At 42.9% G+C, this 16,411-nt stretch overlaps 1 protein-coding gene across 7 annotated transcripts in view; it reads left to right on the plus strand.

Moving 5' to 3' along the window:
- Rbms3 (RNA binding motif single stranded interacting protein 3) overlaps positions 1 to 16,411 on the plus strand; it is a 1,479,068-nt gene that overhangs the window by 1,326,551 nt on the left and 136,106 nt on the right. For all 7 annotated transcript variants that reach the window (XM_045136303.1, XM_004662088.3, XM_045136304.1 and 4 more), the window contains one exon: positions 5,690 to 5,796. In XM_045136303.1, coding sequence (XP_044992238.1) covers positions 5,690 to 5,796 — 107 coding nt within the window. The remainder of the gene's footprint in view (positions 1 to 5,689; positions 5,797 to 16,411) is intronic.

The raw sequence follows: 16,411 nt of genomic DNA on the forward strand, positions 1-16,411 counted from the left end.
ATATATGCAGATATATTAGACATCTGTCAATATTTGTTTATTGCTAAGCTATTACAGGACATTCCTAGTTACTTATAAAGCTAAAAGAGTTATTTATTTTTTCAAGAGTGAATTACAAATAAAACTCACCTTGCTCTTGATAAGCAATACTTTTGCTGTTGCCATATGTTTGTTTGCTCAAAATTCTGAAGAAAATAGACCATAATATCTGCTTATACGTGGGATTGCTTCATATTTCATATAAAAAGTTTGAAAGAGTAGAAATCCTCCACTAAGCAAGCAAAGAGTAATTACTCCTTCGTAATTGCTGCAGAATGTTATTGCCTTGCAGTGTGATAATTATATTTTGAATACTCCCTATTTGCATGATAGGGCATAATGTCTTCTGGTACAGTGCAATCTGTGGCGTTTAACAGCATCTTGCTTCCACAAAAGACTCTTCTCCATTTAGTCTCTTTTCCAACTACTGTTAAGAGAGACTAAACAAAATTAATTGGCGCCATAATTCTGTAATACAGAAGTTGTAGCTAGTGTAAAATTTCTGGTGAATTCATCTCATGAGTCAGAGAGGTTCGTGGTTAACTTGGACGATGCTTTATTTCTGCAGTAAAGGGCAAGCCCCGACAAACCAGTTCTCATCCTAGGAATACAGCAAAGAAAATCCAGACTTTGATTCAGCTGGTCCAAGGCCATGAATCCCAAATTTTGCATTTCTTACAAGCTGTACTACTTATGGTTGGTTCCCTGACCTTCTGTGAGTAGCATCACTTTGGTGTGTTATCTATAGTGAGTCAAATACACACACACACACACACACACACTTTAGCTGATCCCTGGTCTAAGCCCTCTCTAACCTCAGCCTTGCAACTAACTGATAGTTTCAGTGGAACTTACTTAACAAAAACAGGAGCAACATTTTCCATATCAAAGTGACAGTTAGATGATTTCACTCTGACATGAACTTGGAGAGTACAGCAGCGTTTTCATGGAAGATATGTAGATGGGGAATGAGGGAAAGATCAAGGGATAGCAAGAGTCCTTGGAGAGAAAGGATTCAAATAATGACACAATTATGAGGACTTATTCCCATCCTAGAATCAAGGAAATTTATCCTGCTGTTATTTGCACAAATCTTATGAACCAGAAAATTATATATGTTTCGTTCAACTTATTTAATGTTTTCCCAATCATGCTTAATGAGATATGCTGCTTTGGGAAACTACCAACTAGAATGAGATGCCTGGACCTCAAGGATAATATTATAGACATGGATACATAGTTTTTGAATGACACATTTGAACATTCATTTTCTGATTTAGTTTCTCTAGTCATGTAGTAAATATTGTGGCCCAACCTGAATTTCTAACATAATCCTCTGCAAATGATAGAATAATAAGTCAGTGTCTCCTATTGGTGCTATAAACTGATATGAAGAGGTCATCTTCAGTATCCTTAACCTAGCATCTTATAAAGATACTAAGGTTTCCATCTTTCAAGAAATTGAAGTGTTCAGAGACAACTCACAAAGACATTATGGTTCATGATGGAGAAAACCTTACTTTATCACATTTAAACCTTTTGATTTTTCCAAAATAATTTTTTAGAAACAATAAAAACCAGTTCAAGTCAAGGAAATTTACCACTGCTTTTTTTTTCGCTAAATGGGTGTGGAGACAAACTACCTTCTAAATATTTGTACTTATACCCCTAGATTAGTGCTACTCTCAGTCTTGGCCAGAGAAGCTTCCTTTTCCGATGGGTGATGATTAATACACAGGCTTGCAACTGGTTCCAGTTGCTAAGAAAGAACTGTTGAGTGCTCGGCCTTATACTTGATCTTAGTCAAAGGCTGAGAAGTGAATGAGTGCTCAGCCCTACGTGTGGCATCTCTATCGCCCCTCCCACTGCCCAGGTAGCTGCTGTGGAAGAGAGAGGGGACAGAAAGATTGGTAGAGGCTCAGAGGGGAGGAGTGTTCTGAAAGGCTTTCTTCTGTGTATGTCTGTGTCATGACTTTCGTAATCATTCACACCCAGTAACTGTGTCTACCTGCACACGACTTCTACAAACAACAACAGTGACAACAAACACCAAAGGATGAGCTGGTTGGGAACAAGTTGGGGTTCAATAACAGTTAGAGGGGCATAGAGGCTAAGGATTAAATAGGATCACACTACATAGCATACAAGTAAAAAACTGTCAGATACTATTCAGACTAAAAAATGAAATCTACAATGTCATAGTCTTTGTATTATCTTGGCACACTACAATATTTGGAAATAGTTGCTTCAGTTAAATTTCAGTGAGCACGAGAGATTCTAGAGTCAATAACTCATTTCAGGACATTTACTGAAAATATTTTCCTATAACTCTATGGATTCCAAGTTTCCACAAAAAAGTTTTTGAATATTAAATATGATATGTATTTGAGTACACGTAGGTATATATGTAACCATCCACATATTTATAAACACACATTTCTATAACAATTTCTTTCTATGATTAAATGTGCAATGTATGCAGAGACATTTGATATAAATATTTAACTTGTTAAATTATGTAATCATACATCTGTTGTAAAGAAGCTTAAGCAAGCTCAAGGTGGTGATTACTTCTTTTAACTTGTCTTTAGAAGAAATGCTATTGAACATTTTAACATTGAAATTGCATAAAAGCAGGTCTCAGTGTAACTTGCTATTAGGTGAATATTGGGAAAATGCAGCTTTGATAGGCTTAAGTTTGTAACAGAACTCATGGAATTTACTGGCCTAAGAATGATCCCATTAAGAGTAACTAGGAATAAAACAAAAGTAGTGGTTTCACACACAGAAGTGCCATGACCCACATCTGGAGAGAGTGTTCTGGCAGTCATGCAGGAAGTCTAGTACGGGAGTGTCTAGAAGGACTGATGACAAGCCCTTGTCAACAAGTGCCATCGTTTAAACCCACACCAGGTCCTTGAAGACATCTTCGTTGCTTCAGAGCTTAGAACATAGTTGCACCTTCCATGGAATCAAAATGAAGAAAAGCCTATGAAAGTAAAGACCAGTGAGTTAAACACTCTGATCACTGACCCATCACAGCTGAATGGTGGGGACTGCCCCAAGGGGAAGCTGGACATCCGGGACTACTTTGGCTAATGTGGAGTCTGTGCTCATTGAGTACTGTTAAGATTTTTTCCTAGGGAGATGTGAACACATCTCTATTTACCCCGTAGAGGACACCAGTGGCTAATGACCAAAGAGACTGTTCCATGCAGATGGCGACGGGCTCGTTGTGGTTCCGTGCAGCATGGGTGAGGGCTGACTCGAGCACGGCGCTGAAAAGCCTGCTCCGGGCTGACCACTCCTGAGCCCTGCGCCCCTGAGCTCCGCGCACAGCTTGCAGGCAGCTTCGCTGGGCCGCTGCCCCTCCTCCCAGCTTAGCCCTGGGGAGGGGCCTTGGGAACTTCGGCCTCAGGAGCTACCTTATTCCCTCTATGATAGAATTTTTATTTTATCCAATTTGGTGGAAACAGCTATAAAACATGTACCATCCACTCTTTTCAGTCCCTGGCATCCATTACTATATATTACTATATGTTATTTTAACAGTATTGCCACAGGGTATTTGACATTGCTGTCTCCAACTTATGCATAAGAAAAATGGGTCACATTTACTATTATTTATTATTATTATTATTATTATTATTATTATTATTATTATTAATGGTGTGTCAGTTTCTTGTTGTTATTATTAAGCTGAGGATTCAGGCGTCTCACCAAAAAGCAGCCTGTGCTGGACTGGCCTGATGGCTCAGTCAGTGACATGCTTGCCTCCCAGGCGTGGGGACCATGTTTTATCTTGCCTTTCATCACGGGATGTCCTGAGACCTCCAGTGAATGTCTGAAACCACCTGTTGTACCAACTCTGCCTATGCTGATGTATAAATTAAGGATGACATGAGATTAATAACAACTAACAAAATAGAAACATTATAAAAGTACATGGTCATAGAAAAGCATGTGCATGGGGATATCCCCCTTCCGCTTCTTAAGATCCCATAGTCTGCTCTCCCTCCTGGGATGTTGTCAAACAACACAGGCCCAACATGCTCAGAGGAAACCAGTGTCCAGGGCATGAGGAACTCCCCGTATGCTTTTCTCAGTGGGTAAAGAAAGACCTTGCCACACTGCTTGAGAACCAGAGTTCTGATCCCTGACGCCCATGTGGACGTGACAGACACTGGTGGACCTGAGACAAGCTAGATGGCTAGATGGTTCAGTGTCCTTTGGGTCTAGTGAGGGACCTTGTCCAGATAAGTAAGGTAAAGAGAGACTGGGGAAGACAGCAGTGTCAACCACTGGTCTCTACACGCATGCTCATGCCTGCGTTCATGAACACCCACATATATGCAAACACAAAGAAAAAAAAAACACAGAACTGTCTCATGTAAAAGAAGCACCACTATTGTTATGTTTGGGGTGACTATGATGTAGGATAAAGGTTCCCTAACCACAAGCACTACATATCCCAAAACTGACCGGTAACCGTAACAGGTGCTAGGAGAATAAAGGGCCAGGAGCATAGACAGTGGAAATCCGCAGGAGAAAGGATGAGTCAAGTCCCAAGCGGGACTGGGAGGGATCGTGAGAGATTTCATCAAGCCGCTCAGAACAGCACCCACTTTGAACCCAAGATATGGTTTGTAAAGTCATTCCTCTGGCTCCACATGCATGTGTGCACCCATACGTGCCTATATACATGCAAATATGCATACACATTTTTATGTACATCACATGCATACAAACTAGCAACAACAACAAAAAAAAAGATGAGGGGGCTGGAGCGATGGCTTAGCAGTTAAGGTACTTGCCTGCAAAGCCTAAGGACTGGGGTTAGACTCCCCAGGACCCATGTAAGCCAGATGCGCAAGGTGATGCAAGCATCTGGAGTTTGTTTGCACTGGCTAAGACCCTGGTGCTTGAATTCTCTTTCTCTCTCTCTCTCATAAATAAAAAAATAAATAAGTAAAATGATTAGGGACAGAGGCAAAAGCCATCTTACTCCAGAAGCTTCTTTCTTCATCTTGGGGATATTGTCTCATATGGGCTCACTTTACTATTTTACTAACTTTTCTCCCTCAGGTTCTTACTGGGATGTTACTGGGGGACTGATGAGGAAAGGCTTGGGTGGTAGATAAACTCCTAGACCTTTTGCAAAGGCTTGGTGATAGATCAAAGCTACTCTGGTTGCAATTTGGAAAGATAGCTGCCTTCTTGACAGAAGCTTGCAAAGATCTCGTTTCAAAATGGAGCCCTACAGTTTGTGTGCGGAAAGCACGTCGTTGCCTTGAAGCAGAAATTAGCACAAATAACAAATGCAGAAATAATCACTAATGCCAGTTTCGAATATGTTTCTCCTTTCCCCAGGTGGCTAGATTCTTACCTCTTCTAAAGCAAACTCACATTCTACTTCAACCATTTTCTCAACAACGTGCATTATACTCTCTCATGGTCAGCCAGTATTTTCCTGCAGTCCTGTTATGGGTAGAATAACAGCCAAGGAAGCTGAGAGGAAAAAAGACTAAACTTGTAGAACCCAATATGCTGCTTTGAACACACTCATGTCAAGGCAGAGCCGCACCTTGAATAATCGCTTATTTTCATCGGATGATTTGCTAATGTGAATACGGTTTATTTATCTTTCCAGCCCCCAATGAGCCTCTACTGTGCAAATTCGCTGATGGAGGACAAAAGAAGAGACAAAATCAAAGCAAATATACTCAGAATGGCAGGCCATGGCCCAGAGAAGGGGAGGTGAGTCATTATTGAAAACCTGCTCTGAAATTGGGCAGCAAACATCCCTCAAAAAGATGGTCTACCAATTCCTTTCTTATTGCTGGGACAAAATACCTGAACAGAAGCAGTATCTTAGGAAATGAAAGGGCTTATTTTCATCTTAGGCTCCGGGGGGAAGTCTACCAGGATGGGAAGAGCACGGCTGGTGTCTTGTGGCCGCAGGAACCGGGAGGAGATCACAGGAGCAGGCAGTCAGAGCTTGGTGCCAACACCTCAGTGCCCGCCCCCAGTGACACATTTCCTCCAGCAAGGCTCCACTTCCTAAAGGTTCCATAATCTTCCAGAAAAGTGCCACCACCTGGGGATTAAATATTCAAACACGTGTGTCTGGGGTGGGGGGGGGTGACATTTTCTATTCAAACCACCATAGGTGGAAAAGCATATAATTTGGAGCTGTGGTAAAATTAGAGCTCATGGAAAAACCAGACGATTTCAAGTGCCAAGTGGGAGCACTTACTTTAATGTGTCCATGACTGAATAATATAGGACTTATAAAAGCCATTGTCACCATAAGACTTCTGTGTTTCATCTGAGGGGACAATCCATTTTAGGAACAAAGAAGTGGTTTGTAATTGCATCGTAGCTGAAACCAGACTGCACGTATAACTAATGACAGAAGCATGTCCAGCGAGAGCGATACTGAGGCTCAGTTTGTTTGTGTTCTGATGAAGGAAGCAGACATATAGATTTATTTCATTTTTCCACGATGGTCTACAGGCCCCTCTATACATATTTATACAAGAGTTCATATATTCATAAATATGTTGGCATGTTTTATTTATGTGTATGCCAATTGAAAATGTGACATTTTCTGCTAGGGAAGAAAGGAAAGAAAAGTTGATACACATAAGGTTTTTCTATTTACAATGACAGAAAAATGATGAACATGAAAACCCCATAACAGTTACCTGGCCATTGACCCTCCCAATACAACATAATACTAAGGCAAGAATACAGGTCCCAGTGTCCCTTGGGGGTATGTCCACTTGGGTTAGTTATAGTAAAAAGACTAGGAAAAGTTGTCTGTACTTCTATGAGTATGTTTTCATTCTTTGGGAAATGGAATGGAGTTGTTTGAATTACATGAATCCATGGCATTTTGTGCTGTAATTTCAACAGGAGAGCTTTATTTAACGTTTCTATTCAAAGGACCACTTCATACATTTATCAGTTAAGAGGCTTTGTGCTTGAAGCAGCATTTTGTACTCTGAACATTGAGAGAGAAGTTGGGCGGGGGGGGGGGTGGTAAAAGAAAGAAAAGAAACTTGGATTTTTCTGAGCCAAACTTTAAACCATTTTCCAGTTCCTGAGATTGTTTGTTTTCAACGTTTCTGCATATTTCTCAAACCCCTCTCCCATTGGACAGTTGCCTTCAGCTACTACACAATCCATGTAATTACATGAAGATGTGAGAAACAGAATTATCACTGAGCAAAAGCTTTAAAAATAAAAAGGCAAGGGCTTTCATACTCCCTCACTTCCTCTTTAAAACCCGAGAACAGTAGATTCATTTTTTAAATATATTTTTTAAAATTTTCTGTTCACTTTTATCTATTTCTTTGAGAGTGACAGAGAGAGAAAGAGGCAGATATAGAGAGAGAATGGGCACACCAGGGCTTCCAGCCACTGCAAACGAACTCCAGATGTGTGCGCCCCCTTGCACATCTGGCTAATGTGGGTCCTGGAGAATCGAGCCTTGAACCTGGGTCCTTAGGCTTCACAGGCAAGCGCTTAACCACTAGCCATCTCTCCAGCCCGGGAACAGTAGATTCTTATTTTATTTCTATTACTACTTGCATTATACTTTGCTAAGAATAATAAACGTATTTTAATAAGGGTAATAGATTTGCATAATAAAGATAATCCTATCGAGTTACATTTATACAAGTGCATTCCAATTATTATAAGACACCCAATATTTCTATTATTTTTTTCATACTGTAATACTTGTGGAAGGGATTCTCTTGGCACTTACAAAAGAGTGTTCAGCTACACCTGTCAGTTACCTGGAGCATGACCACCTGTGTCCTCTGGTCCACATGTGCAAACACAGTGATCATATAGATGAAAAAGACCAAAGAGAGGACTCGGGGTCGGCTGGGACGAAGCACTTGACCAGAATCAGTTTACACTCCAGATGGCACTCCATTGTGCTGGGGAAGGATGGGGGCAGGAGCTTGGGGCAGTTGCTCTCACTCAGTCCTTAACGAGGAAGCAGAGTGCTGAGTGCTGGGTGGTGAAGCGGAGTGCTGAGTGCTGGGTGGCGCTGCTCAGCTAGCTCTCTCCTCTCGGTACAGTCCAGGCCCCTAGGCCATGGAATAGTGCTGAGCAAGGTTAAAGTGGGCCTTTTCACCTCACTCAATCTAACCTAGATAATCCCACCCAGGTGACTCCAGGTTCTGTCAAACTGACAATCAGTATAAACTCCCACAGAGTCCAAAACAGTCAGCCTCCTCTTCCTCCATCTAGAGTCCAGGCTGAGAGATTGGTTTCCTGGTGCCCCTTCCTGACAGTGGCTGGGCTTCATTTACCATCACATTGAATGCTGAAAGCTGGTCTCTCTCCGGGGAACTTTTGGGATATTTCTTCTTTTTAATTTGCATGTGTGGTGGTATTGTGGTGTATATTTGTGCAGCGTATGCACTTGTATGTACAGATGCAAATTTCCCGTGAATACACATGCAGGGGCCGTAGAAAAAAATATCAAGTGTCTTTCTCTATTGCTCATGACTTGTTTCCTGGAGATACGGCCTCTCACTGATCCCAAAGTTTGCTATTTACAAAAGCTCCAGGAAATCTCTGGCCTTTGATCCCCACAGAACTAGGGCTCCAACGGAGTGTGCCCGTGACTACTTATGTGGGTGTGGAGAGTCACACTCAGATGGTCTCAGACCCTATCAGGATCTTCTCAAGCTTGCGTGTGTATTAGACAGCTTTGGGTCACTGAGATGAACTTCAAACCAGCCACAGTTATGGAGGAGGGGACATGTATTGAGGCTTACAGATCCAGAGGAAATCCCATAATGGCAGAAGAAGTTGGATTTCTCTTAAAGGACCAAGCAGAGAGAGAGAGAGAAGCCCCAAGCCAAAAGAAAAGCCACAACCCACGCACACAAGCACACGTAGGCATCCCGTGGTGCTACTTGGGTACTTTGTACACGTTGAGACTGGAATTCCAAATGAACCACCACACCTTAGTGCTGAGTCCTACGATCCACCCAGCGACATCGCCGGCCAGGTAGCTGGAAATCTAGGAAGCTTTAATAAAACTCCTGAACTGATTGGGAGGCATTGATTCAAACTACCACACATGGCAAACACTCTTAAAACACTCTGAGCTATGTCCCCAGCCCCTCGAATGTTCATACATATATGTAATTTTTATTTATTTATTTGAGAGAGTGGCAGATAGAAAGAGAGAATGGGCACACCAGGGCCTCTAGATGCTGCAAATGAACTCCAGATGTGTGCACTGCCTTGTGCATCTAGCGTATGAGAGTACTATGGAATGGAACCTGAGTCCTTTGGCTTTGCAGGCAAACGGATTAACTGCTGAGCCATCTACTCAGACCTGAATATTATTTTTTTTTATTTTTGTAATATTTTATTCATTTATTTGAGAGAAAGAGAATGGGCACACCAGAGCCTCCTGCCATTGCAAACAAACACCAGAGGCATGTTTCACCTAATGCATCGGGCTTACGTGGGACCTGGAGAATGGATTCTGGGGACTTAACTGCGAAGCAATGTCTCCAGCTCCTGAATGCTTATTTGTGCTTGTTTATTTTATGTAGCCTTTGAACCAAAGGCATACCTTCCAGGCATTGTAGTCTCACAGGAATGACAAAGCTTAGCTCACTCTGCTTTCAGAATGGGGGTGTCTGCAATTTCTGGACTTGGCATGCTCCTGCAGGAAAATGGGGAGCTTGAGGCCAGTCTGGACTACATGGTAAGACCCTGCTTCCCATTCAACAACCAAAATGGCTTAAAGAAAATAATGCCAAGGGTTTATGAAGAAAGTTTTTTTTTAATTCATGATTATCTGACCTCAAGCAAATGATTTTTTTTTTTTTTTGGTTTTTCAAGGTAGGCTCTCACTCTAGCCCAGGCTGACCTGGAATTCACTATGTAGTCTCAGGGTGGCCTTGAACTCACAGCGATCCTCCTACCTCTGCTCCTGAGTGCTGGCACTAAAGGCTTGTGCTACCACACAAATTTTTAACTTTGGCTTCTACTCCTGATCTCCTGATGCCCACTTCAGGCAAAGGCATATTCCAGAACTTTACACACCAAGTGAAGTCTATCTCTCCCAGACCCTCTAGATTAAAGAACAGGAAAACGGTGGAGGAGTACTCTATCTGTGATCCTATGTGGAGGCTCTGGCAGGAGAAAAGATGGTGGTGAAGGAAGAGGCTTGTGCCCCTCTCTGGTTAGCAGAAGACCGCCTTCTTTCCCTTGCAAAGCCAGTGTGATTAACAGACTGGTAGGTGCTCATGCTTGAAACTGACTTCCAGAGGAAAGATACAAAGTCGTCTATCAAAGGAAGGGAGCCAGGGGCAGCGAGCTGCGCCACGCCCAGAGCCCAGGGGCCTCTTACCTACACCATCCCACAACACTTACCTGAGGACCCTTTCAAAAATGAGAAATCAGGGCTTAAAAATCAACAATTTGGGGATGGAGAGATAGCTTAGTAGTTAAGACATTTGCCTGCAAAGCCAAAGGACCCAGGTTCAGTTCCCCAGGACCCACGTTAGCCTGATGCACAAGGGGGCGCATGCGTCTGGAGTTCGTTTGCAGTGGCTGGAGGCCCTGGTGCATTCTCTCTCTCTCTCTCTCTCTCTTTCTTTCTCTCTCTCTGTCCCTCTTTCTCTGTCAAACAAGTAAAATATTTTAAAAAAATAAGTGGGAAATCTCATCTTGGGGAGCATGTATGCATGCTTGTATATTTACCGGCACAGTGTGTGTATGAATGTGGAAGCCAGAGGTTGACGTGAAGCATCTTCCTCAAGAACTCGCCACCTTATTTTTGTAGGCTGGATTTTCCCCAAACCTGAAGTTCACCAATTCTGCTAGGCTAGCTATCCAGTAAGTGCCAAGGAATCGCTGGCCCCACTCCCCCTGCACTGGGATGACAAGTGTGACCCGCCACAGCCAGCATTTTGTGTATTTGCTGAAGACGCAAACTCAAGTCTTCCTGCTTGTGCAGAGAACACTTTGCCTGCTGAGCCCTGAAGCGAGCCCTCGTGAATGGAGAGGGAGTTTTTAGTGTAGAGCACCTACCCCATTTTTCTCAAGCCAAGGCTTGAAAAAGAAAAACAAAAAAAAACAACTTAAAAACTGTCTCTCAGGGCTAGAATTATGGCTCAACAGTTAAGGCACTTGCCTGTGAAGCCTCAGGACCTTGGGTCAATTCCCCAGCACCCACAGAAAGCCAGATGCACAAGGTGGCACGTGTGTCTGGAGTTTCTTGCAATGGCAAGAGGCCTTGGTGCACCCATTCCTTCAGCCTCTCTCTCTCTCTCTCTCTCTCTTTCTCTCTCTCTCTCTCTCTCTCTCTCTCTGTGTGTGTGTGTGTGTGTGTGTGTGTGTGTGTGTGTGTGTGTGTGATAAATAAAGCATTAAAAACTACCTCTGTAACAGAGAACAGTAGCAGGGGAGGTAACCTAGGACCTAGTCACATTAAAGTCATTAGAGGCGACCATTCACACCGTCCCCCAGTTCAGTCCATTACTTACCTCTAACCTTTGTTTCACCATTTGTTCCGTATAAATTGGAAGGAAACAGGCCCAGTGGGGAGGAAATTAGACCCTGCCTCCCAGTTTGGCTAAACTATATAAGTAAGTCCATTTTTCTTGACTGATTTCTGTGGCCTAATTCCTTCTGGAATAGAGAGAAATTGAGGTATCCAATATGAACCCAAGTGTCTGATAACAGTAAATGAAAGATGATGTTTACTTTTCCTCTCTCTTACAAGTTAAGAAAACATGATGATGTAAAAAGGATTTCTGAGGCATGCATAAGATAAAAAAAAAAAACCTACATGTTGCAAGCATTTTAGAAGCTAATGTAAACATAGAAATGGATAGGCTAATTAAAACTTTAATTTATTATAGCTTTTTTTTCCCCTTTGGGTAGGGTTTTGATAGTTTCATTAGCATATCTGGTGACATGCATTTCTTTATAGAAGATATCTCATCCTGGAAACTTTGCAGACATAAATTGACACACTTTAGCAAAACTTTCAAATGTGAATATACGCTAGTGGCCATGATTTTGCATAAATAAAATAAACACAGAGGCATTTCAAAGTTATTATCTAATCTTCGGAGAAATGACTGATGGCTGTGACTGGAACCCCAAGTAGGTGGTTAAGAGTTTGGGGCTATTAAATCTTTCTATGGTGTTGTGCAGCGCTTGCTTGCTTGCTTTTTTTGTGTGTGAACCTCTGAGGTAGCGTCTCACTGTAGCCCAGGCTGAAGTGGAATTCACTCTGTACTTTCAGGGTAGCCTTGAACCCAATAGTGATCCTCCTACCTCTGCTTCCAGTTTGCTGGAGTTAAGGGCCTGTGCCACCATGCCCAGTTCTTTCTGAAAGTTTGTTTGTTTGTTTGTTTTGTTTTTGGAAGTAGGGTGTCACTGTATTCCAGACTGACCTGGAATTCACTATATAGTCTCAAGCTGGCCTCAAACTCGTGGCAATCCTCCTACCTCTGCCTCCCAAGTGCTGGAATGAAAGGCGTGTGCCAACATCCCTGGCTCTTTCTGAATTTTTTAAGTTGGCACATTAAGTAAAGGTTTTCATACAGATATGCCCTTATACTTGGCAACTTTTTTTTTTAATTTTTTATTTATTTATTTGAGAGCGACAGACACAGAGAGAAAGACAGATAGAGAGAGAGAGAGAGAATGGGCGCGCCAGGGCTTCCAGCCTCTGCAAACGAACTCCAGACGCGTGCGCCCCCTTGTGCATCTGGCTAACGTGGGACCTGGGGAACCAAGCCTCGAACCGGAGCCCTTAGGCTTCACAGGCAAGCGCTTAACCGCTAAGCCATCTCTCCAGCCCTGCTTGGCAACTTTTCTCAACACTACTGTCCTCCAAATCCTACTTTACTTCTCTTGCTGCCCTCCGTCCTGCCCACAAATAGCCTTCCCCTCTTCCTCTGCCATCTGACTGCAACTCGCCTGGGCTTCACCTCACATGCCATTAGTGTCAAATTCTTTAGTGTGTGGGCTCCTTTATCTTTAAGAACAAACCAACCAAAAAACAAAAAACAGCCTTTTTTTTTTTAAGTTCACTTAAAAATAAAGGAAAATAAACCAGTTTTTGTGATGTACGCTTTTAGTTCCAGCACATGGAGGACAGAGGTAGGAGGATTATCATGAGATTGAGGCCCCCCTAAGACTGCATAATAAATTCCAGGTCATCCTGGGCTAAAGCAACAGCCTACCTCAAAAAACAAACAAGCAAACAAAAGTACCCTTTTATGTAAACAAAAGTATATTTTTCATAGCCATAGTAACAGTTTTGATGGACAAAGGCACTGCTTTATACTTTCACAAGTCCTGATAATGTGTTGCTTTGTCAAAGATGATCAGCATTCCATCTTCTACTATATGATGTTTTGCTTTAAATGTATGAAGGAAATGTAACTTCACTTAGATGTGCTATAGAGAGGCCATCTGTGAACCTACTGAAAGAATCTTGGGACTCTGCAGGCTCGGAGGGCCGCTCACCTTGAAAACCGCTGTCTTAGAGAAGCACGGGCAGGCCCCGGGGCTGCCATCTTCCCCGTTGTCTAGAAGAGCCAAGGCACTCTCCACTTAGCTTCACTTAGGCAGTCTGTGTGATGTTTTATGGTCATCGAAGACTTGACAGAACCTAGAATCCCCTAGGAGGGTTCGTCTGCATTCGTTAGGTCAGCCTCTGGGCTTGTTGGTGAGGGATTATGTTGATTCGGTCAGCTGAGGTAAGAAGACATTCATACAAATGCTGGTAGTGGTAAATTGACCTGCTAGCTCCAATTTGTAACCACAGAACTAAGGCTTTTGCTGCTTTTCAGTATTGTCAGACACGCAGAGAGAAGGAGTAACCCCAACCAAGGATGAAGACAGCCTGTGTTTCAACCACCAAACCTGAAACCAGAGTTCTCCTCATGGCAACAGAGTACCACATTCCCCACATGGGCCGTGTGCTTTAGAGTGGTTTTTATTGTTTAAAATGCCCCCAGATACAGCACTGAACATCTGTTAGTGTTTCTAAATGTAAGAAACTGGTTCTGCGTCTTATTGAGGAAACAAGTTTCCTTCGAGTGTAGTAACATTGCTAGCTACAAGTTTCACATGAACATACTACAAAAAGACATTTAGATACAACGCAAGCCTATGATACGACACAAGCCTATAATCGTAGCATTTGGGAGGACAAGGTTGTCAGATTGCCATAAGCTCAAGGCCAGCCCAGTTTACATCATGAATTTAGTATAGCCTGGGTACAGACTGAGACCCTGTGTCAATCCCCCATATTCCCCTTTAAAGGAAATATACATAAAGCCAGTCTATTAGGTATTGATGGATTATCACAAATAGATGTTACAAAGAATTTAACCCATTATTGTTGACCCTAGGAGCACTGACTTGGTATTTGGGTAACTAGGTGTATATTGTGACCAAAATGTCTTGAGAATTTATAAAAATCAACTTGATGGCATTGCTTAATGCCTGTAACTGAGTGCAGTCCAATCTATAGGATAAACTTAAAAAAAGAAAAAGAAAAGGAAAATTCCCTAAATACCTCATTACTGTGCATTGTGAGCTGACTGCCGTGATTGAAGTGTTGCGTTCAACACAGTTCTCAGTTATAATGGGTTTGAAGACAGTTCTTACTGTTCTAAACCATTAAGTACAAACTCTGTGAGGTGTTTGGGCAAAACTCTGCCTGTAATCTGATGACTCTGTTAAGTAAACAGTTGGCTTGTGATTGTTTAATAAAAACTACTAAACAGGGCTGGGGAAATCGCTCTGCAGGGAAAGTGAGAGACTGACAAGCACTTCTGCACTGACCCAGTAAATGCTGAACGTGGTGACTGGTGGTTTGAATCGATGGCCCCCAGTATATTCTGTATTGTGCTAGTTTGTAGTTTGCATCTGCAGCCACCTGGCTGGAGGTGGTGTCACTGGGTGGATCTTAAGGTGTGGTGGTAGGTTTGAGATTTCAATCTAGAGAGATGCAAAGTGTGCCTAGCTGGAGTTCCTGAAGTGTGCTGTGCTGTGTGGCTTGTGGCTTTTAGGCTTGTGCTTCTCTCACTCTTTCTCTCGCTACTCATACCTGTGAAGGCAGGCCAGCTTCTTCTGCCATTATGAAACTTCCCCTGGATCTGTAAGCTTCACAAAATATCCCTTCCTCCATAACTGTGCCTGGTCTGGAAGTTCATCTCAGTGAACCTGAAGCTGTCTGCTACAGTGACACACACTTGTAATCCCAGTTCTGGAAAAGTAGAAAAATAAGGGATCCTTGGAGCTCACTGGTCAGCTAGTCTTAGCCCCACTGATGAGCTCCAGGCCAAGAGGAGAGCCTGTTTCAGAAAACAAAAGGGTGGACAGAATACGTAAGGATAGCACCCAACGCTGTCCTCTGACTGCCACGTGCGCACACATGTATATGCACCCACATACACACTGGCACATAAAGCACATGTGCACAACATGCATGTGGTAAGAGAAAAATGCTAGGGCTTGAGAGATGGCTCAGTGGCTAAGGCACTTGCCTGTGAAGCCTCGGGTCCCAGGTTCAATTCCCCAGTACCCACACAAGCCAGGCGCATGTAGTGGCACATGCATCTGAAATTCATTTACAGTGGCTGAAGACCCTGGCACACCCATTGTCTCTCTGTCTGCTTCCTTCTCTCCCACTTGCTCTCTCTCTAGAATAAATAGAAAATGCTAAGCATTTGGTCGAATGTAAATATTCACATAGCTTGGTAAAACCCCTTAACCTAACACACTGAGTGATTCCTGCTATCGTTTATAATACAGTGGCCGAGCTGCGTATGAAGGGTTGGCTATTAACTCACTCTACTAGGCACTGTAGGCGTCACATTCGTATAGGAAACATTGATTTTAAAGGACTCACAGGGGGTTTTTGACATAATGGCAAACACATAAAATTTAGAGAGAGAGGAGCTCAAGCCTCTGGTAGTCAGAATATTAGGGAACAAAATATTGTACTGAGCTTCTGGAAAGCATCTGTCAACCACTGACATAAGCGACAACGTGGCTGTCCGGTACAAGCACTGAGGCATTCTTAGCAGAGAAGACAATAGCCTTCCAGGGTGTGCACTATGGCCGGCCTCTCAGCTCACCACCAGCTCACCAGCCGCGAGCCGCCTTCTTTCATACCGGCATGAACGGAGTCAGCTCTGAACCTCGATTTGGATAGACTAATAAGACCACAAGCCCCATGCTCAGCATTACACCGCCCCGACTTCCCAGAGGCTCCACCAGCAGGAGACCAAGTAGGAGGCTTAATCACAAGCACTAGAGGCTATGGGATAAATTTTATATTCAATCAACTACA

The sequence above is a fragment of the Jaculus jaculus genome, chromosome 17 (genome assembly GCF_020740685.1).
Source record: "Jaculus jaculus isolate mJacJac1 chromosome 17, mJacJac1.mat.Y.cur, whole genome shotgun sequence".
Lineage (NCBI taxonomy): Eukaryota > Metazoa > Chordata > Mammalia > Rodentia > Dipodidae > Jaculus > Jaculus jaculus.